The sequence below is a fragment of the Excalfactoria chinensis genome, chromosome 2 (assembly GCF_039878825.1).
Source record: "Excalfactoria chinensis isolate bCotChi1 chromosome 2, bCotChi1.hap2, whole genome shotgun sequence".
NCBI lineage: Eukaryota > Metazoa > Chordata > Aves > Galliformes > Phasianidae > Excalfactoria > Excalfactoria chinensis.
In genome coordinates, this window is record NC_092826.1 from 121,889,329 (window position 1) to 121,911,037 (window position 21,709).

General features: G+C 42.3%; 2 protein-coding genes across 10 annotated transcripts in view; one reads left to right on the forward strand and one right to left on the reverse strand.

The window, feature by feature from the left end:
- Nucleotides 1-1,197: 1,197 nt before the first annotated feature.
- On the forward strand, nucleotides 1,198-18,423 carry SRI (sorcin). 3 transcript variants are annotated; one of them, XM_072329031.1, is made up of 8 exons: nucleotides 1,259-1,464; nucleotides 2,390-2,473; nucleotides 5,876-5,945; nucleotides 6,588-6,631; nucleotides 7,693-7,840; nucleotides 7,995-8,108; nucleotides 8,703-8,761; nucleotides 9,382-18,423. In XM_072329031.1, exons 4-8 carry the CDS (start codon nucleotides 6,614-6,616, stop codon nucleotides 9,406-9,408), a joined length of 366 nt encoding a protein of 121 aa, XP_072185132.1. In that variant the 5' UTR covers nucleotides 1,259-1,464; nucleotides 2,390-2,473; nucleotides 5,876-5,945; nucleotides 6,588-6,613; the 3' UTR covers nucleotides 9,409-18,423. The 3 variants fall into 3 exon arrangements, with proteins under 3 accessions (XP_072185133.1, XP_072185132.1, XP_072185131.1); XM_072329030.1 differs by having other exon boundaries at nucleotides 1,295-1,528; XM_072329032.1 differs by lacking the exon at nucleotides 5,876-5,945 and having other exon boundaries at nucleotides 1,198-1,528.
- ADAM22 (ADAM metallopeptidase domain 22) overlaps nucleotides 14,713-21,709 on the reverse strand; it is a 123,616-nt gene continuing 116,619 nt past the window's right edge. For all 7 annotated transcript variants that reach the window (XM_072329029.1, XM_072329026.1, XM_072329023.1 and 4 more), the window contains 2 exons: nucleotides 19,272-19,395; nucleotides 14,713-18,449 (listed from right to left, as the gene is read on the reverse strand). In XM_072329029.1, coding sequence (XP_072185130.1) covers nucleotides 18,429-18,449; nucleotides 19,272-19,395 — 145 coding nt within the window. In that variant the 3' untranslated portion in view covers nucleotides 14,713-18,428. The remainder of the gene's footprint in view (nucleotides 18,450-19,271; nucleotides 19,396-21,709) is intronic.

Here is a 21,709-nt window from a genome sequence, read left to right on the forward strand (position 1 = left end):
TGTGCCAAGTTCAAGCAGAAAAACAACACAGAAACCCACCTAATGAAACATGCCCATCTATACAGCTACTACAGCTTTAGCATCTTCACCTACCAACAAGTCCACATTTTTACATTCTCACCAATGGAGTTAAAATTCTCTTCCTATTCCCTTTAAGTCACTGGTTGCTCTTGTATGCAAGAGTTGTTTTGTTTTCTTACCTTGGGCCAGGACATCAGAGGTGGATGTTGGAGGTACGGCAGTAGGCAGGACCTTTCCACCAATATCTCGTTCCATTTTGTTGCCGTGTGACAGATGGCAACAGAGGGGCAGTCTGACATAACAAAGCGGTGTCTGACATGACGTGTTTATGACGCAGAGGTGTGTCACTGAATTCCTCCATGTGGAAAAAATGGCGTTCCTTGACTCCTGCTGAATGTTATGGAGACCAAAGCATGGATATGAGCACAGTGAGGCAGTGGGTGCTGCATTTTAGCAGCGGCCACGGTGACACGAAAGACAAGCCATGTTCTGAATGACCACACACAGCTGTCACACCACTAAATGAAGAATCTCTTGATGGGCTCGTCTGCACAACTCAGCTAATGGTGGTCACTATGCTGAAAAACAGCATTTTGTAGCTATGAGCTTGCTCCATCATACAGTGCTATTGTGCTCTTTGTAGCAGTCATAGTTTCCACAGAGATGAAGAGGAGGCACTCCATTCGGAATGACCCCCACATCAAATATATTTGTCACTTTGCTTATCAGTGTACATCTCTTCAAATCTTATCACTTACACACTTTATCACTTCTTTGCAATTTTTCCAGCCTTTCATTCTTTCTGTCACTGTAACGAAGTCTTATTTAAATAGGAAGGTCTTTGCCTAGGTCAGTGTATGCTGGAACGAAGTTCAGCACCACATCTCTCCTAACCTGTACTACGCACAGAAGTGTGTGCATGTGGCACTGAGGGACACGGTCGGTGGGCACGGTGGGGATGGGCTGATGGGCTGATGGCTGCACCAGGTGATCTCAAGAGTGCTTTTCCAACCGGAACGATTCTGTGATTCTATGAAATAACGAATCGATGAGTCCGTGGCCTTTGCGGTCGCTCCACAGACAGCACTGACTCGCTCTGCCAGCGGGCCATACGACGGCTCGGCACTGAGGAGAAAAGCGCCGCTCCCGGCGGCAGCGCGCCGCCCACTCGCTCAGAGGAGGAAAAGGCGCCGCGGGGCCGGGGCCGTACCACGCCGAGCGGAGGGGTGCCGGGGGGCCGAGGGGGATGGCCCTCCGTTTCCTCAGCTTCCCTGCGGCCCCGCCTCGCGTTGCTCGGCCGCCCCGTCGACCGGGGGCTGTCGGCTGATTCGCAGCGTGGAAGACTCTCCAGGCGGCTCTCTGCGGAGCCTGCGGCCCGACCCGCGTTCCCTCCCCGACGCGGCCGAGTGTTTGTGGCCGGGCGAGGCCGGGCGGGAGGGGCAGGTGCGAGCCGAAGATGGCGTTCCCCGGGCAGCCGGCGCCCGGCGGCGGTTACTATCAGGGCGGGGTGAGCGGGGCCGAGCCAGGGCGGCGGGCGGGATGAGGGGCACGGTGCAGAGGGGCTCTCGGTGAGGGGCGGCGGGCCTTCGTGCGGTGCGGTAAAGCACGGCAGGATCCGGGCCACGCGGAGAAGGAAGGGGCCACATCAGCGCCTGGGCGGAGAGGCTGAAATAGTACCAGAGTACGCCAGAGCCGGGGTTGTGTGATAGACGTGCTTTCAGGGTGTGTAGGAGGGCTGCTCCGGAAGTAATGCCTCGTTTTACTGTTCTCGGCCTCGACGTCAGAGGCGGATGTTGGTGGTATGGCATAGCAGTGGAACCTTCCCACCTATTTCCCTGTACATGTTGTTGCCCTGTGACAGACGGCAGCAGAGGGCCAAGGCTGCCAGAATGGCATCTGACATGAAGTGCGGATTGTAGCAAAGGTGTGGAACTGAATTCCTCCATGCGGAAAAAATGGCACCCTCTGACATTCACTGACACTCAGTGGACGTTTGTGGAGATCAAACAGAATGTGAGGTGGTGGGTGGTGCGTTTCAGCAGTGGTGATATGAGCAGTGGGGCACCTCTGGTGGCAAAGGTTGTGCAACAGCACACAGGCTCTTGTTCATCACTGGTGAAAATGCACAGTAAACAGCAGCAACTGTGCCGAAAAACAGTATTTTACAGCTGAGATTTTGCTCTGTCAAAGAGTGTTATTGTGCTCTTTCTGTTGTTGGTTCCGTAGAAACAAAGAGGAGGCATTACTTTCAGAGCGACCTCCATATATAAAAGCACAGATTGATGCTTAAGTACAAATGTTATTATTTCATACACTTAGCTGAGTCATTACTTTAAAATTAATACATTTTTTTTCTTTATTTCTGAAGTATGGAGCAGCTCCAGGAGGCCCAGCATTCCCTGGACAAGCTCAGGATCCTCTGTATGGTTATTTTGCTGCAGTAGCTGGACAGGTAAACTTTCACAGTGTAATTTACTTCTTAGTTTGGGAGGCAGTCATTTCTATGCCATTCTAGAAATGCCTAGTTTTTGCAGCAGGGAGAGCTCCATGGTTTCAAGTTGTTGGTAAATAGCTGACTGCTTTTACTTAGCCTGTCTGCCAAAACACATCAGCACAATTGAAGAGCTGGTTAGCATTGTTCAGACTGCATAGCTGCACTGTATGAGATGCAGCTTTGCATATGCACAGTCTGTGTATAGTTCCTATATATGTGGTGACTCCATATTACTTGAAATGTTGCAGCTGAATTGTAGCTCAGCCATTGGTTGAGAAATGCTGTTTTTGGAAAAGGAAGCCAGAACCAATGTGGACATCAGCTGCGGAGGTGCTGTTACTGAAAGCAGGAAATGCCAGTAGGAAGGAAATTGTTGTATGATGAAGTAGTTTAATAGGGTCATAACTGTAATAGCAGTCTCTACTTGTGCCAGTATCCTTGTTTGCTTGTAGGACAGCATGACTACTCTTTCAGAGTAAAGGGCATTCACAGCTTTCTTCCCTTTGTAATCGCACATTGCATTTTTAATTTCTGTGGTTTCATGGCATATGTGTTTTCATATATTTATGGTTGTTCCTGGAAATAAGGTTAGGAGCAAGTCAGGTTTTTTGAGCCAGTTCTGTCTTTGTTGGCAATACATACAACACAGCTTTTTACTGCACACTTACAGGGTGTGTGAAAATGTAGAACTCTGCTCCTAGATCTCATATCCACAGGTGCACGTAGTGACAGCATGGGAGTTTAAATTCAGCAGACTTGCTCATGTTTAAATTTTCAGATTGAGACTGTCATTTGGGTTATGGCTTTTTGTTCATATTGTTATTCCTTTCAATTAATAATGCTTCTTTCAGTATATACATCATTTCTCTAACGCTGCATGTGCAAATACAGACCCTGTATTTTTGTAGTAAAGGTGAACGTTGGGTTAATTAAAGCGTTATGTGTAAAGACTCTCCAGTAAGACAGAGCCTGGGATTAATGACAGTTTCCTGCCAGCTTCGGTGCTTCTGCGTTCAGGTGCCACCAGATTGTGTATCAGGAATCAGCATTTAGAACCTGTAACTGATGCTGGAAAAATGAGTAAGGTCCTGCTGTAAAGAGGAGGAGAGAGGTATCAGCACACAGAGTGCAGTGCTATGGCAAGAGCTGGACCTACATACTGTATAGACCACTCCCAGGCAGCTCAGGTGGGGCCTGGTTACTGAAAATGAGAAAGTAGCGAGTCAGTGGATATGATCAGGTTATTACCTCAAGTATTTATGTTAGTATTCTAAATACCCTTTATTTGTAGAAACCATTCTTTATGGAAATAAATAGAGTAGCTATTAGATTGTTTCATCCTTAAAATCAGAAGAGTCTGTTCCAGGGACAAGTACTTGTCCAGAAGCAAGAATTCTGTTAGGGAATCAGTGAAATCAAACATAAATTGTCAGTTTTCACAGCCTGCTATGAAAGTCTGCAAAAAACCACAACTCACAGTTCTCCAGTAGCTCTCACCATAAAACTAGTAACATCTTTGGTAGTGCTTCGCCACTGTGTTGTTTTTATGCCTGACATGGAACGTTGCCTGAGCTTTCTTGTAAATTACTTGAAGTAGTTTACAACAGAAATCTTGCCTTGATTTGATGCATTGCTTTTGTTTATGGAAAGAAGTCAAATCCTTATTATTGACTCCATAGGAACTAATAATTTTTAATCTCTTTGCAAAGCCTCTGTGCTTTGTACAGTCTAGCTCTTTAAACTCTGTATCAAAAGATGAAGTCCAGGCCCTTTTATGGTAATGTAAACACAATTGTGCTTTTCTGTCTTACTTTCTACTCTGAAGCTATCCAGATCTGGCTTTTGTTTCAGAATGCACAAGGGTTTGGAAGATACGTGCTTAGCATGCATGGCTAATTAAAATTATTATTTTATGCTTTAATTTTCCTGTGAGTGTAATGTTTCTGATACAACGAACTGTATAGCTAGGGTGATGGAATAGGTTGGATGCAGCTCTGTTTTTCTGCTGCCATTAGTGTTTCATAGAATCAAAGTGTTGTCTTCTTTTTCTGGACTATGTCAAATTTATTAACTACTCTTCTGCTAATAAATGATTCTTCATTTACTTTCCTATCCGGAGCTTAGTGGCCCTGTCTGTGTTAGGGAGGTTAGAACTTGATGATCCTTTGAGTCCCTCCCACCTCAAGCCATTCTATGATTTCTAACAGTCAGCTGGCTGTATCATTTAGACCATGCCATGCTATATCTCTATACCTAAAGAAAAAAGAAGTAGAAACAAATTTGTTCTAAGCATAAAGCAGTGTAAAGTATTAAATAGGGAATAAAGAGTTGAAGTAACATTGCTTTGGGTGTTGGCAGATGAAGGTAATGACAGTGCTATCTAGTAGGATACAAACCCTACAGAGCAGTAGCAGGTAAAAAAGAGAAGTAAAATTGGCTCACCCCCTTCCAGTAACAGCTCAAGAAGAGTGTAGCTTCTATCCAGAGAGGTGCTGCTTCCTTGACTGCTAACCCTCAAGTGAGGGTGAGCCGGGTGGAGACTGGCTCCTCTTCTGCTGGTCACAGAGGTGCATTGCTTGCACCTGAGCTCCCTGTGTTAACCATGCCTTCTCACCTGGTGATCAGCAGTTGGCAGTCCCACTGCAAATGTTCTGTCCTTGGCTGAGATTAAATTATACTCAAACTGTCTGTGAACTGAGCTTCATGTTGGTTTGTAGGAAGCATAGAGTAGAATTGCAGTTCTCCTTTGGTCAGTTCATTGCTATCCATGACTTAGTAGTTGTTTTCTGTTTGGCCCCAAGAGATGTACTTTGGAAGGACATTGTTTTCCAAGCTGTGTGGATGCAGATCTTTTTTGGTACTTGCTTGTTGTTGTTGCTTTTTTTAAAACAGTTTGCTTTCTGCTTGTGTTTGTTCTGCAACCAGCTTAGTGTTCCCTAACAGCTCTTCTTTTTTTCTTTTCCTTTTTTCTTTCAATTTCCAAGTCTTGAGACAGTCTTGAGATGAGGATGTATACAATCTGGGTTCCAGATTTTCTGCTGTAGCACTGAAATCATAAATCTCTAAAATGAAAGAAATACACGTTGAGCTTTGAGGAAACCTGCCTGTCCTGTTCATGTTTTTGAGACCGCTAAATGTGAAAGGTTGTGCATGTTGCAAAAGTGTCAGCTAAAGAAACGTCATTAGAGGTAGGGGTCATTAATAGCATTTTGACATATAGCAGAAGTAGAGACAGGTAATCAGTTGTTTCACAGAAGGATATATGAATCCATACCTATGGAAAAGGGAGTGGGTATTGGGAGTAACCAAACTGGGAGAGTGATTTAAAGCAATAGCTGATACATCTTCTGTTATCGAAAGGATGGACAAATAGATGCTGATGAGCTACAGAGATGTCTCACCCAGTCAGGGATTGCAGGAGCCTATAAACGTAAGTTAACAATTTCAACAAACAAAGCAACAATGCTAACGTGCACTAATTTTTATCCCATCTACTGGAGAGTGCTTGTAGTTGTGCTTTCTTCAGTCTTTTATTTGCATGGTGAAAAGACTTTCTTTCCATATGGACTACTTTGAACTGTAAATTCTCTGTATTTAGTTCTGTGCACTCAGGGCTTCTTTTCATCTGCCTTCGTTCTCCACTGCTGAGCTGTGCACTTTTGGTTTGCAATGGAAGTTGAGTTATGTTGCTGACCAAAACGTTCTGTCCTGGGGCATAGCATTCCATTTATGACATCGGGTACAGTGAGCAAAGTGCCTCATTAAAATGGTCTCTGTGCTAAAATATGAAGGACCACTTTGATTGAAACCCAAAACCTTTATGGATTGAGCTAAGAGCAGATTAATTTTATATAGTATTTGAGGTGTGTCCAGATTGTCTGCTGTCAGTGTTTCTAACAAGTAATGATTAAAAGCTCCTGTTTGGATCGAAACGTGGTATGGCATTGTACAGTGGAAGGGCCCATAAAAGATGGTATACGCTGCTTTATATTATAACAAGGAACTTAAAGTTAGATGAATAAAACTGAAATTGTCAAAATAATAATGATTTTCCTTCTTGTAATTTAAACAGCTTTCAACTTGGAGACATGCAGACTCATGATCTCAATGCTGGACGTATCCTTTATTATGGAGCATAAACATTTAGCATTGTGTAAGCAAAGATAAGAGAGTACCTGAGATTTGGGAAATGCTTAGCAGTTTCCATTCAGCCTCCACTTGATATGTATTGTGATCGGGAACTACAATGTTCTGTTCTTATACGTGTGCATTTTTACAGTTCTAATAAATCATTATCAGAATGATTTATATAATTCAGAATTGTAACAAATGAGTCTGTCAGTGATTATCTTTTTGTAACAAGTGACATGCCTCTAAGACTAGCGGGCAGTTTATCCACTGAATGTGTGAACAGTCAGATCTGACAGCCCAGAACAGAGGCTTGTGCAAATAGCTCATTGTACTTTTGAAACTGGACAGTCTGGTAATGTGCTAATGAATTAAGTGTCTGTCCTACACAGGCTGGAGATCATCTAAGGCCTTCCTAAATCCCGTTCCTTGAATGAATTCATTCAGGTATCGAACAGGAGACTGCATGGCATTCAGCAGTACAACCTATGGAAGATTTAGATACACTGTGCAGGGTGGGAATATTTGGAGTTTTGTAGTTTAAGCTTAGTCTGTCATGTTCAAATGTTTTGCTGCTTAATAAGAGAGCAGGAATTAAACTGGGACGTCCAGTAACTTGGACAAACTGCTTGTGATACCAGAGATCTGATAATATTAGATCTGATCATATTCTAATATTATTCCAACTTATGTTTTTGATTTGGCATCTGATTTTACTTCACATGTGTACTGTATCTGTAGGAATTTCAGTGCAGCAGGTAGAGGAGGAATTTCTTAAGCGAGTCACATCCGTAAGGTGTAACGGAGAAGTGGGGATGGTGAGTCCCCTGACATTTGGTTTTGGTCAGTGGTGTTACTTCCATTGGTGCTGAGGTGTCTTCAGTTAGTTTGCCATCACAAAGGAAGTAATCACAAAACACTGTTAGCAGCGACCTTCAAAGAAAGAGTTTTCACCTACAGATGATTAGAAAGCTGATTCCCATTTGACAGAGGGCTGTCTTTTTTTACTTTATGAAGTTAAGGAAAGTTTTTCTGATCTTTGAAATCAGAGGGATATGTCTGGCACACTGGGATTTAATGAGTTTAAGGAGCTGTGGGCTGTGGTCAACGGCTGGAAGCAACACTTTGTAAGCTTTGACAGCGATAGAAGTGGTACAGTGGATCGCCAAGAACTGGAGAAAGCCTTGACAAATATGGGTACGTTGTGAAATTTCCTTGCTTCTGGTGCTGAGTTCCAGCATTCCCCCATAACTGTTGTCTCACCGTAGTAACTGATACATGAAATCCATTAAAACATGCTCAGCTGTGTTAACATACCTGTCTGCAATACAGTCTTTCTGTTGTCAAATAGGATTTAGATTGAGCCCGCAGGCAGTGTCTGCCATCACCAGGCGGTACAGCACTCAAGGAAAGATCACATTTGATGATTACATCGCCTGCTGTGTGAAACTCAGAGCTCTCACTGGTACGTCAGATTATAGCCTTGTTAGCATCAGCTCTCTAATTAGATTTTATTAAATAAAAACATGTTACCACTCGGGTTTCTTATGTTTGACTTTTGTGTAACACGTAATAGGTTTATTTTACAGGCAGAACCATAACAATTAAAGATGATGATTATTTAAGTCTCTGTTGGAAAAAAATGGGCTAATATAAGGTTTGTTCCACAGACTGATAAAGTTTTGTTATCAGTTTGGGAAACTATTTATTAATGGAATGGAAGGTGCTGTGGATGGCAAACATAGGGATCAGTTCAGGCTTGAACTGCTTTGTTCTTGAGGTCTCATTCTTGTGACTTTGGGATATTTTTTCTTCCCTTTGCTTTGCTCTGCTTTCATTTCTCATTTTGTTCAGTCTTGAACCTTGTGTTTTGCATTAGAATGAAAGTGAGAAAGGTGAGAAATTCACATGAAAGGTTGTAGTATGGGGACTAATACAAACGGTGGACTCTTACAGTCAGGCACTTGCAGTAGGCATGTGGCCAAAACAGATTTAAAATACAATGCGTTCTGATTAACTGAGTTGTTCTTACCTTTCTTTTGTTTTAATACCTTTGCAGAATGTTTCAGAAGAAGGGATACATCTCAGCAGGGTTTTGTGAATTTCCAGTACGATGATGTAAGTGAACTTTAAGGAACCACTTAAACTTATGGGATAAAACTAAGGGAAAACTTAAAACTGCAGCCAGACATGAATAATTGCAGCGAGTGCCTCTTGCCTATGATAGTATTTACCTGAGAGCACAAAGTTCTGGGGTTTCATTTCGTTCAGCTCTGTTGGAGTTCAGCTGGGCAAAAGGGTTGGAACTGAGTATTCTATTACAAAGCTTTCACACGTTTATAGGGGTGTTTCTATTTCATTATGTGTTTTGTGTGGATTCCTTTACCAGCGCGCTTCAAAACAATGTAACACTTGCTAACATCCCTTGGATTTTGTTTCTTTGTTTTAAGGCCTGGTGGGCATTTTTCCTGGGAAAGACTGGGGGAGGTGGTGGAGTGGATGCAGCAAATGGTACTGACAGCCTTGTAGGTCTTGGCTTCCTGGCTGTTTGTATGTGTGAGATAATCAGAACAGTGCATTCAAGTAGTTCTGTGTTGTTGTTAAGGAGATAACTTTAATTGACTATTAGTCAGTTTTCATGTGTAATTACAAAGCTTTATTGCTCATGGACTGAGTTTGTTCACAGTAGGAGGAAAAAAAAATCAACCTTTTTCTAATAAGTGATATTTTTTTTCCAGTTCATACAGTGTGTTATGAGCATCTAAATCGAAAGGGAAGGTGGACGATCACAGTTATCATCCCAGTTCGTGCTTTGCTTTGCCAAGTTAGCGCATGATTGTGTGCCTCCATATTGGAAATGATGTATTTTCTGAAGGTATTGCTTGACACACTTGTTCAGTTTTGATAATGAATATGAATTAATCACGCACTGTCTTGTGTAACTTCCAACCTGCGGCTTATTTTCATGAACTCCTAAGGCACAATGCGTAACAAAGATTATGGACATATTATGTTTTTCTGTACTTACTTTTTTCCTGTGATTCACTGAAAAATGTTCCTGATGTGAAAGCTACCACCCTCTATCTTCAACAATATCATGCAGATGGCATAAGAGAAAATCCTTCTGTCTTTGGCGATGCAAGACATGTAAAAACTGAAAGAGTTAGCTTTGGAATGGCGTCTCTCATCTGTTAGAACATTAAGGTAAAACTTAAGGTGCTTGTTTTGACAGCTGGGCATTTTTAAGATGAGGTCATTGACACCATGCACTGAGTGTGAGACTGCATGTGACGGCTCCTCATAAACAGGAATAAAATAAAACATAGCTCTCTTCCAACAGTGTGCCCTTGTATGGGGGCGTTTGTTCCAGTAAGATTCTTGCTCTCTTTGTGTCACTACATAAAACATTTTAAAACAAAAAAGTGTGCTGTGTCAGTTTATACATTAACTTTGAACTTCAAGTTGCCAGACTGCAGTGACACGTCAGTGTTTTTCTGTCCTTCTCTTTAAACCCTTAGCAAGTACCTTCCTGTCTTTATATGCTAACTGGCATGCAAAGTCTGAAACCACTCCCACCTATCTCAGACAGAGTTTCTTCATAAATACCTTTATTTTTCATCGTAACGGTGCTGTGTTTTAGATCTGTGGCTCAAATGGTGTTAGTAGTGCCCAGGTGTTTTATCTGTTGCTGAGTAGCGCGTGCACAGCTTCAGGCCAGCTCTGCTGCTCACCCCACAACTCCAATGAGAGGTTGGAGAAGGGACACGACCAGGAATGCTGACCTGAGCTGACCAAAGCCATGTTCCAAACCATGTAACACTGCACTCATCAGGAAAGTCTCTCCCAAGTAGGTGTTGCTTGGAGGGTTGCTGGGCATGGGTCTGCTGCTAGGAGGTGGTGAGTAAATTTTATCCCCACCCCCCACACACACTCTTTTCCTTCACATATTTAACTGTTTTAATTTGACCTGCAGGGATTTTCTACTTTTTGTTTTAAAGACTTTGTCCCCCATTCTGTTGGGGCAGGGCAGGCAGGGAGCTGAAAGCTGATGAGTGCTCAGCTACTGACTTGTGTCAGCCCAGCACAGGCCTGGCGTGTTCGTGAAAGAAAACATTAGGCAATAATGAATACAGCATTCCTGTAAATAAGTGTAACTTACTGATCGGTCTAAGACCCCAGAAGTTGTGTTATAGATGCAAAGTTAGGCCATGAATCTTGAGAATTAATGATGAAATAATACCTGGAAGTAAAACTGCACCTGCGAATAAAAGCTTGGCTTGAAGAATGCACTAAGCTGATCTGCACCATGCAAAAATGGTCCGGCTTACTCACTGTGGAAACAAGAAAGTTCTTTACTTTGAAAAGTACCAAGGTGGTGGGTTATGTTTTTGTGGTTACTTGTTGTTTTTGAGAGTAAGGTGAGAAGTCGGTGTTCGTTATATATTATACAGGGTAGGTTCAGGTTAGATATTAGGAGGAAGTTTTTCACCCAGAGGGTGGTGACACACTGTAACAGGTTGCCCAAGGAAACTGTGGATGCCCCATCCCTGGAGGTATTCGAGGCCAGGCTGGATGTGGCTCTGGGCAGCCTGGTCTGGTGGTTGGCAACCCTGCACATAGCAGGGGGTTGAAACTGGATGATCATTGTGGTCCTTTTGAACCCAGGCCATTCTATGATTCTACGATAATACAATTTTTGTTTTGCTTTTTTTTCCACGCTCTCTGGTGTGATTAAAGAAGACCAAAACCAAGACCCTGAGTCTCTTTCCTCACTTGAACCAATCACCTACTGGGCTGTAAAGTGCTGCAAGAACAACAGGGTTATCTTCATGGATCTTGTAAACACAAATCAGAGAAAGCTGTAAAGCAAAGAGTTCAAGAACCAGGAGCGAATCCTAGTTTACCAAAGAAGGCACTGCCTTCCATACACACTTCAAAAACCCAAGGTGTTCACTTTTTGCTTTTACACGTGAACAAAGATAATCATTAAGGTTACTAAGGAGTGAGCATACAGTGCTGTCACAACTTTACACATTGCTTTCCCATTATGGGAGATTAAACAATAACTCAGAATTAAAGTTTTCTATTTCGCAGAAGGCATACTTGAATGAATCCTTACATGATGCTACATGGGATGCTTATTCTTGATCTTCATACAAACAACTGAGAATGGTTTAAAATAGACATATTTTTTTCCAGGTTGCTCTCAGGCATGCGTGCCTAAGGAACAGCAGGACCGAAGAGGTCTTTAAAACAGGATGTCAATGTGCAAAGTACAATAATTTAAGTAAGAAGGAAAGTACACACATGGTCTTTGTCGTTGAAAGTCACTTTACTGATGTTACAGTATGTTAGTAACATTGAAAACCACAGGCATTTGTATTAAATACTCTCATAGAAGTAGATATGTGATGCTGTTATTAAAAGTGAGCAGGAATTGAGAACCCCAAATTACAGCCATCTTATTTTATAAAAAGCAACGTTTTGTTCAGCTACATGAAAGCCAGATTCATTCACTGCAACAGCCCAATGCCTGTAACACTGACGATAAAAGTATCGCGCTCAAAGATGGGAGCTGTGATTCGCAGTGCTTCATTTTGGTGTCTGTCACAATCTGATGTTTCTGTTACGCCACGTACAATTTTTAATGGATTTTAACTAGCAAAGACGACAATGTGACATAGATTGGTTGTTTCTGCTGACATCAGCCCAGCCCCAATGGTGAAACAATTCTCCCCTCTCTGAACATTTTACCTGTCAGGGCTAGGAGTGGAAAAACAGACAGCTTTCTCATACAGCCACGTCCAGGCTTAACATCGACACAAAATGAAGCCAACTGGGAGACAGCGCCCCAAAAGCTCTGCAGAATAGAAGTGGTGGTGTTGTACGGAGGGTTTTCTCCAGCAGGTTAAAAATTCCGTAACGCTTTGCTATTCTGAAAAAAATACTTTGCATTTACGCGACAATAAAAATAAGTATTGTACTCTATATAAAACACTACCGACTGGAATACATCTTCACCCTTCAGAAGGGAAAAATCAGGTTATATATTCACAGTTTGAATACGTTCTGGGCTGTATTTCCAAGCATAAAATAGGCAGATTGTTTACACAGGCAGTGAGCAGGAATCCTTGTACCAATTACCAAAATAAGCCAGAACTTCCTGTTATACGGAGCCTTACAATACTGTGTGATTAGCTGCTAGCACCACTATACTTACAAGGTCAGTCAGGCCTATGTACAGAATTCCTAATTGGGCTGCAAAAATAGACTCTCCATGCTGAATTAGAATATATAAGGTCTTAAGGCCTCAATACTTTTTTTTTATAACCAAAACTTCTGTTTTCTCTTAATTACAGGAGTAGAGAAAGAGAAAAAAATAGCTTGTTCTATGATATTGTATGCTCCAGTCATTAAGAATAGCATGACACCTAGAATTCTCCCTTCAGAGGGCTGCTCCGCATTTCATTATCTTCCTGCTGCGCTGTATTGCCATTGCAGCCATTGCAGCCATTGCAGCCATTGCAGCCATTGCAGCCTGCGTAACCAAAGTTTTCAGAGTTTAAAGCTGCTTTATCTGAAGTACTTCTTAAACAGAACTGAAAACAGCAAACCCAGCAAGGTGAGCCAACTTAGAAGTCAGGTACAACATTTCTCATGTTCTGTGTTCTGAACATCGTTTCAATTACTCGCCTGGGATAAAACATTTACATTGATGGTTATAGTGTGTTTCTAACCAGCTGCAGCTCTGGGATGACACGGTACCACCTGCTGGCTGGAATAGTTAACGTTCCCAAAGCTTTGGTTTGATCAACGTCCGTACCCCAGGCACCAGAAATACTTTCTGTGAGCTAACTTGGAAAATATTTGGGTCAAAGGAATGTTTTAGTGTCTCTGAGAGAACATTTCTTGTTTCTGGTGAAATTGCACTTAAACATCCTATTATTTGTGCTGCAACTGCATCTGCACAGCCAGCTTCACCGCTTTCCTTCTTTCCTGCTCTGTCCATAGCATGACAGCTGTTTGCACATGGGAACTTCACCCCACCATGCAGATATAGCACGGCAAGCTGTACAAACACGTGCAGTTTGCTCATATTCATCTCCAGGAAATCAGACAGAAGACAAATCCCATTTTGCTGCTAAATGTCACATGGTTTGGAAGCCATGCAAACAGTGAGGAGTCATCAGCGGCCTGATGGATGATCCATTTGGAGGAGACCAGAATGCTCAAGTTCTTAAAAAATAAAGTAAATCAACCTTACTTTGTGGTTGATAAAATTGGCCCAAACAGTGATAATGATGCAGATGTTCAGATAGCTTAAAGGAAGAATTAGATAGATAGAGATAGCCTTGAGACTTGGAGCAAGAGAAATGGGACACAGCACGACTTCTAGGTTACAGTGATCAACAAAAGAGACTTCTCCTTACAAAACACCAGAGAATGAGATATAAACCTGGATGAAAACCTCCAAATGGTTCTACCAGTGCAAAGGAGACACGAGGCTCTTTCACCCATACTGAAACATGAGCAAAAAGCACTGGAAAGACCTTACCTAGGATGCTGGGTGGAAAGACAGCTAACTTGCAGCTTTTGTTTAATAGCTAACCAACATGAGAGGCTGCTAGTGGATTTGGAAGTGCTTTTTAGTAGGAGTGGAAAGGGAAGAGAGGAAAGGAGAACTTCTGCATGCTGAGTTTTACCCTGGAATTTGGTAAGTTTGCTTACATCTAGATAAGGGATTTGATAACAGCAATTGCTAAGAGCTCACCTATTATCACATAGGCTTATGGAGTCTCATAAATGTTTCACGCTATATATATCCTGTTAGCAAAATCTAACTTCAAGCATTCTCTCATTCCAGCAGATCCTTTAGCACACTGAGGATGTCCATGATACAATGACTGCAAAGCTGGTCTGCATTTGTAGTATATGCCTTCCTGTATTAATGTACAGACCTACTTTTAGCCCTGGTTTTGAAAACAATTGTTTCAGTTGAGGTTGACAAGACCACTCAGTTCATTTAAAACCAGCAAGCGATTCAGGCAAGAGGACTTCAGTACACCAGCTTGACACAATTTCTTTCTCTTTAATTGAGGCTATAGCCCAAAGGCCCATTTGTTCATTAGCATAATCAAAATTAACTAATGAGTACATCACCTAGCAGGGTCAGCATATCATTAATCAGGAACAAACCTCTTAAAACATGTCACTGTCTTCAAAGATGCATCTCACACTTGTTATCAGCTAACAAAACTATATGTAAATTCTCAGTCCCAACCATAACTGGTAAAATGCCTGAGTGCATTCACCAAATGGCAACAGTGCAGATTAATGAAGTTCTCACCTCAACAAATCCAACATTAGCAGGTAGATTTTTAGTTGTTGAATTGCAGCATCACTGTGCAGCCTTATTATCTGAACAGAGTCTGTATTTTTCAGTCTCCATCAGTTAGCGATATTAATCTTATTTTAAATTACTCACGGTTCTTCTCCCACACGTTGAAATACAAGACTAGGATTAGTTTAGCTCATCCTGTTGTTTGTATGCTCATATGGACAAGTAATTATAATGTATTTGAGAAGAACTGATAACCTCCCCACTTCAGCTTATCTGTATATTCAGCATAGCTGGCAAAAACGAGTCTGAGTATGAAGGAGTCAAAATGACTGAACTATCTTACTAACTGTACAAGTACTCTATTTTAGACTACATGAGGTATTATGCAGCTATTTATATTGCTATTGCCAGTGTAACCAATTCCTGTGGGTAAAGATACTTGCAGTCATCTTCAAGGTTACTAATCTGGCAGCTTTCAACACATTTTAAAAGTAGGAAAGCACAGAATGCAAGCAAACAGCTTCCTCTTAGGCCCCCACTGGCATTAGAGGCTTTCAGAGCCATACACGTTCAGGCTTTGTGCCATGACAAGGTATCCAGGCTGCCAACTTGATGTATGATTTTCTGCAGAAGGATTCTGCAAAAATAAATGAACGTTTTGTGATGTTCTCACTCTAGACAATCAAAGTGAAAGTCAATGTTTATTAAACTCAGAAGTCATAACTGGACTTCCAGTTACTACATATCTCCAAATGTGAATGTGACTGTTAAAAGTACGCTGCAGACACAACTGGATCATGATACGCTACGAATGTATTATACCAAAACATGTAAGAAGCAGTAAGTACATCGTACGTTGAGAATACAGTCAGGAGAGCCATTTGTTTTCAAAACAAGAAGCTATGAACATTACACAAACAGCCAATGCGTTACATCCAGTTCTGTTTGCCAAATCTTGCTGCTTCTTTGATAAGGCAGAATGGAAAGGGAAGAGTAAAGGGTGTTGAATATGAAATATGCACAGAAATCTCACAAGATTATTCAAAATCACATGCTAGTTCGTAACCAAACAAAATATCGCAAAAGGCACGTGATGAACCGTCCAGTTATTAGAGACAAATTACAGAGACAAAAGGGGAAAGCAGCTTAGAGGCAACAGAATAACAGAGAGGCTATCAGGTAGTGCCATTTCCTAATTGAGGTGAACTCCTTCAGGGTTCTGCTCAACTTCCAGCGGAATCGATAACAGACTTTCTATTGACTTCAGGTGATAATGGCTCAGGCCCTAATTTCACAAGCTATGCACTATCAACTACTTTCAATCCAGTTACCTACGCTCAAAGTAAATCTCTGCAAAAAAATATTCTGTGCTGATAGCTATTCACTCGTCACAAAAGTGCAGAATCTTTTCCTATAGCAATTACTAATGGCTGGCTCTTTCAACACCTTCTGCCTTGTACTTTGTACTCACTCATATTCGCCTTTCTATAAAATACTTACCAGAACCTGTTGACTGTGAAGGAAATCACTGGAACTCCAAGGTCAACATTTTGTTACAGTCCAACAAACAGCCTAATCATAAAATATAGTGCTTCTAAAAATCTTATATATTTTATAGTTGCTGACATCTTTAAACATTTCTTAATTTAATCTTACATATATCCAACTTTATTCACCTACTTAAAAGTTAAAAAAATATATTAAGAGGCTGAAAGTGTTGGCTTTGCTTCTTAAAGGAAATGCATGAAAGAGGTAGAAGATTCAGAAACACTGCAGATCTTCCCATTGGGATAATTGATAATTCAACTGTTGGGCAAGGAATTCAACTGCACCATACAGAATCAGGTGTGTTGTCCTGTAATGACACTATTGGAAGCTGAGAATTTATCATTTTTGGAGAGCTGGAGAATTATAAATTGCTTTAACATGGTTCAGTTTTCTTACTGAATGGAAATGTTCACCTTTGTTTTAGAACAGACACCCTTTAGAAGTCTCAGTATTTGAAACCTAACTATCCATCGATTCGGGAGACCAACATCCCCATGGTAAAAGTGTTGGGATTTCTTCCCATTTTTTTCTGGCTAAACTCACTTGTACTCAGTTTATGGCCCCCCCAGAATGTCAAGGGGACGTCAGGGGCAGCAAGCAGAGCAATCAAGCACATGGTAAAGGAGACTCCACAAACAAATGAAAAGACAGCAATGGAACTGGCCACTTGCCCAGCATTGGTATTATCTGGTGCAGTGAAATTGTTAAGCTTCTTATAAGTTACACCTTCTCATCCAAAACAGCATCTGAAGTGCTCTATCAGAAATACACAGCAAGTCTTGCCAGAGGACTTCACATCACCACATCCTGAACTGAGTATGTAGAAGTATTCCCAGATTCCCAGGAAGTTTGTACTGCATGTTCAAGGCTCTGTCTCCGTTGTCAATGGGATCGTTCCTGATCGCCCCAGTGTCGGGTAGGGTCATCTCACTGAGCAGCCCTTTTTTGGCTGCTTCCCCTTACGATGACTTATGACAAAGTGCCACCATACTGGTTCCTGCATTCCGCCATACAATTGAGATTGTCGGTTACTTAGAAGATAGTACAGATTTTGGTCAAACACCAGTTTCTGAGACGCGGTTTTACAGTATTGTACTTTCTGTATTTCCAAAGTTGTCTGCTCACATACTAGAAAATGTGAAGTGTGATGATGTTAGTCATGTTTCTTTAGGCATTTGGCAAAATACACTTATGTATAACAGCTATTTTTGACATTATCAAATGTTTACATATATACAACCTGTATACTGAGATTATAAACACGTAAGGTAAAAAAAAAAAAAAAAAAAAGACATAATCCTTGTTTGTTTGATGTTTAGGTTCAAAGAGTTGCCTTTCAAAGCTTGAAATCCTGTAAAAAAAATCCTACGTTTCTTACTTCTGCATGCTAATTTCTACTACAGTATGTTGTTTATCCCTTACATGTGGAAAGCAAAGAACACAAGGTTCATGCACACAGCGTACAAGTTTACATCGGCCAGCTTCTCCTGAGTGCACGTTCCCAAGGCTGGTCAGTGTGACCTGGAGCTGAACTAAGCCAAGGGAAAACCCCAACCCTCTCCCATGCGGGATGTGGGGTGAGCGTGTCTGGTACCGTGCAGAACAGCCTCGTCACGTCCATCTAATGGTCCCCTGGTAGGTGGGATGGTTTGGGTTGTTCTTTACATCAAGTCTGTAAAATTCTGCTTGGTCAAAAAAACAAAAACAGAAGAAAAGAAAAAAAGAGACTGCTTTTTCCCTTCCAGATGAGAGGAGGTTCTCATCGTGGTCACGGGCGTCTGTGTTGATCTTTTGAATTGTCTGAAGAGCAGATGAATGTGCAACGACTCAGTGGTGCTGAGTTTGTACAGAATTTAAAGCAAACAGTCCTTGCGTCATCCCAGGAAAACGGTGCAGCTAAATGGAAGTCTCCCATAGCTGGAGAGGCAAAAAGGGGACACAGACACACATTATATACAAAGACATACAGCCTGCTACCCGACACGGGTGATTGGGAAGGGCTGGGAAGCACCTGCACTGCCTGCCCAGAGCTGTCCATTGGCCCAGGCAGATCCTTTGCTCGTTCCATGTATTGGGTACGTCCATGCACGTCAAGCAGGCCTGGAGCTCCCCCCACACTGAGCATTCCAGTACTGCCCCAGGCCACTCCCTGCCCAGCACAGGGCATAGGCAGAGCCTGCAGCATCCATCTGCAGCATTATTTCAGTTCTTTCTCAAGTAAAAGGATGGAGAGCAGTGGTGGGAATCACGCTGCAAGCTATCGTAAGCCCACCACGAGGAGCAGAAAAAGCCTTTCCAAGTCTACCAGGGCCTGATGCATACCCCTCACATCCTGCTCAGCTGCAACTTATTCACCTTTCCATCCAGCTGGAAGGAAGCCATTCCCCAGCCCAGATGTGCATCTCTGGCTGTTTCAGACCCCTGGAAGGCCAAGGAGGGGAGCATGACTGCTCTCCTCAGCCCAGAGGCTGCCCCAGGCAAGCTTCCAGCTTGAAAGAGAAGTACTGAAATCTGGGCTTGAGGTGTGAGTGCCGCCTAAATAAGTGTCTATAAACACAGCCCTCCAAGACTGCTCTAATCTGTGCCTGAGGCTCAGCCCTCAGCATCTGCTTGAGCTACAGATCCGAGGAAACGCCAGCCCTGCTCTCACTGTTTCACAAAGATCTGCCTCACTTCCCTTTTGCAGAGCTACCAGTAAATTACACCAGCAACAAAAAGGCAGTGAAGAGGGACACGTACCCTGGCACTTTGCCTGTTTGCTTTCTTCTCCTCGTCAGGAAGCGGTGGCATTGGGTAAGGGTATTTTCTGCTGGAAGCAATAGATCCAGTGGATGAAGATGGGGACTTTGCAGGAGACAGTGTCCTGAGATGTTGAAACACAAAATAAATGTCATGGCTTCGCATCCCAGCACTGCAACAGCAACTGCCATTACTCTGAAGCTTGGTTCAGAACCAAGTGTGTTGTCTATTATTAATTCAATACTGGGGGGACAAAGTCGTCTGATCAGTAGTCTAATCATTTCATGACTATAAATAAAGGTATCTATAGCTCTCGGGAACACTGGAGGAGAAAATAAACTTTCCTACTTATTAGAATCGTATTGCATATAAAACAAATGATTTCTTAAACTGATTTACATGCTAATATACTTAATCATTTTAAAATGAACAGAACTAAAAGACATAGTGTTATGAATCCTAAATGGAAGCAGTCATAGTATAAATACAAACTGAACAGTGTTTCCTGCCAGTGGATGACTAAATGGCAATTATCAGATGTTAAACATATCTTACACACCTCCTGTATTGATACAAACATAGCAAATAAATCTATTATCTTACAACAATGCATTAGTTTACACATATGCATGCACTTGGAGGCCAAACTGTTAGTTGTGAAGGAACAAAGGCATATACAAAGTGCTAATAACAAATTATTGGACATGCAAGCATCATACAGTGCATATTGTTCCAGCCAAAGAAAGAGTCTGATGAGAATATACAAAAATGGACTGATTAGTCAATGGCAATCAGCATTTCTGTACAAGGTGAGTAGAGTAAGCGGGAGCAAGTAAATGTTTGAATCACATGAAAGGCATTCTTTTCGAGTCAATAAGGCAGCAGCACATTATTGACTGAAATTTTATACCCAAGAAAAAAATTCTAATGCTTCTGATTTGAGAATCTGCACTTCTCCCACTTGAGAGGTTCCTATTAGGCTCAAAATCTGGGCAGAATAAAAGGGGAAAAAAAAAAACAACAAAAAAAACCCAACAACCAAAGCTTGAAATATAAAATGAGAGCCCCCCCTCCAGCCTTTTGCTCTGTTCTGCAGACTGAGGGCATCTTTCTAAGGAGGCCTCCCATGAGTGCGAGCATACCTCCCAGAGCCTCCCTGAGCACTGCTGCCCACCATGTTCTGCATGTCCCTGAGATGGAAGCACACCCTCAGTCCCCTCAGACAGACTTCCAACCCACACACACATAGCAGGGGCTGAGCAGCTGTAGGCCCTAGTGCTGAGCACCACAGATAGCAAGGAGCCCCAGGGAGCAGCCCTGGCTGACAGCTGACGGCCTTGTCTCTGGGATCCATAGGATCAGGTCCTTCTGTCTAGAGAGGGCTATGAACAAGCCAGGGGCTCTTTTGTGTCTGGAACTGTCTTGCACCTCTGTTATTTAAGTGAAATCATTCACCTTTAAATAATTATTCTTTTATTTTGGACTAGCACGTTGCTTCCTCGTGTCTGTAACTCCCTACCACAACACATTCTCTTGTCTGCCATACAAATAATGGTCGATGACAGCCATGGGCAACAAGGTGTCAATGGAAGTTATACGGTGACAGCTCTCCAGTCTGGCTCATGATGCTGTAATGCCTCACGCCTCTAAACAGCAATTAGAAATTTGGAGTCAGTACAGTTACCCAAAGATTGAAAAGTACATCCTCAACACGTGCACTCTCATCATCCATTAAGATGAACTGGACATTTGCAGGGGAAAAAAAAAAGATTAAATAGCTACTGCTGTGTAAAACAGGGAATTCATCTGCCCAGCATCATAGATCTGGGCACCAAACCACAAAGCAGCAAAACAGGTTATTTCTCAGAGAAATCCAGGGAAAGGTTCTCAATGGTAACCTCCTCAGTGCTCTGCTGCTCCCTGACCTACAAGTTCTGTGCCAAATCTGGACTGAAAAAGATCACTAAAAATAATATTAATGGATATAAATTTAAAAAAATAAAAATAATGAATGGAAAAAGGGGGAAAGACAAGGTGAGTGGATTCTACAGAGTATCAGTAATCTGTTCATCTGTGGATTTTACTCAACAGATTCAGCAGGATTTAACATCTTGATGGGTAAAATTCTAATGATGCACCTGAAGATTAGAAGCAAAGAACCAAGCAAGTTAGATCTTGCTTGGTAATCCCTATGAGAAAGCTGTTTATTTGTGCAGGTACCATGGCTGCCTCCTGCATACTGTAGGCTCTTCCTATGGGTAATTTTGGCATCACGAGAGTAGTCTGTGGCAACAAGGAAAACCACAGCCAACCTACCCCCACATTAACACCAGTAGGCGACCCTGGAAGGAGCAACTTCCTCCCAGCAATAGGGCATCTGGAGCCTTTCCCTGCAGAGCAGGTCCTCTGAGCAGACCCCCAGCAGCCAGGTGACTGTA

Excerpts from the sequence above, each read along its gene's own strand:
- SRI (XM_072329030.1), top strand. The coding sequence starts at position 1,478 with ATGGCGTTCCCCGGGCAGCCGGCGCCCGGCGGCGGTTACTATCAGGGC. Across the intron at positions 5,946-6,587 it reads GATTGCAGGAGCCTATAAAC|CTTTCAACTTGGAGACATGC; the intron begins GTAAGTTAACAA and ends TAATTTAAACAG. Across the intron at positions 6,632-7,692 it reads TCATGATCTCAATGCTGGAC|AGGGATATGTCTGGCACACT; the intron begins GTATCCTTTATT and ends CTTTGAAATCAG.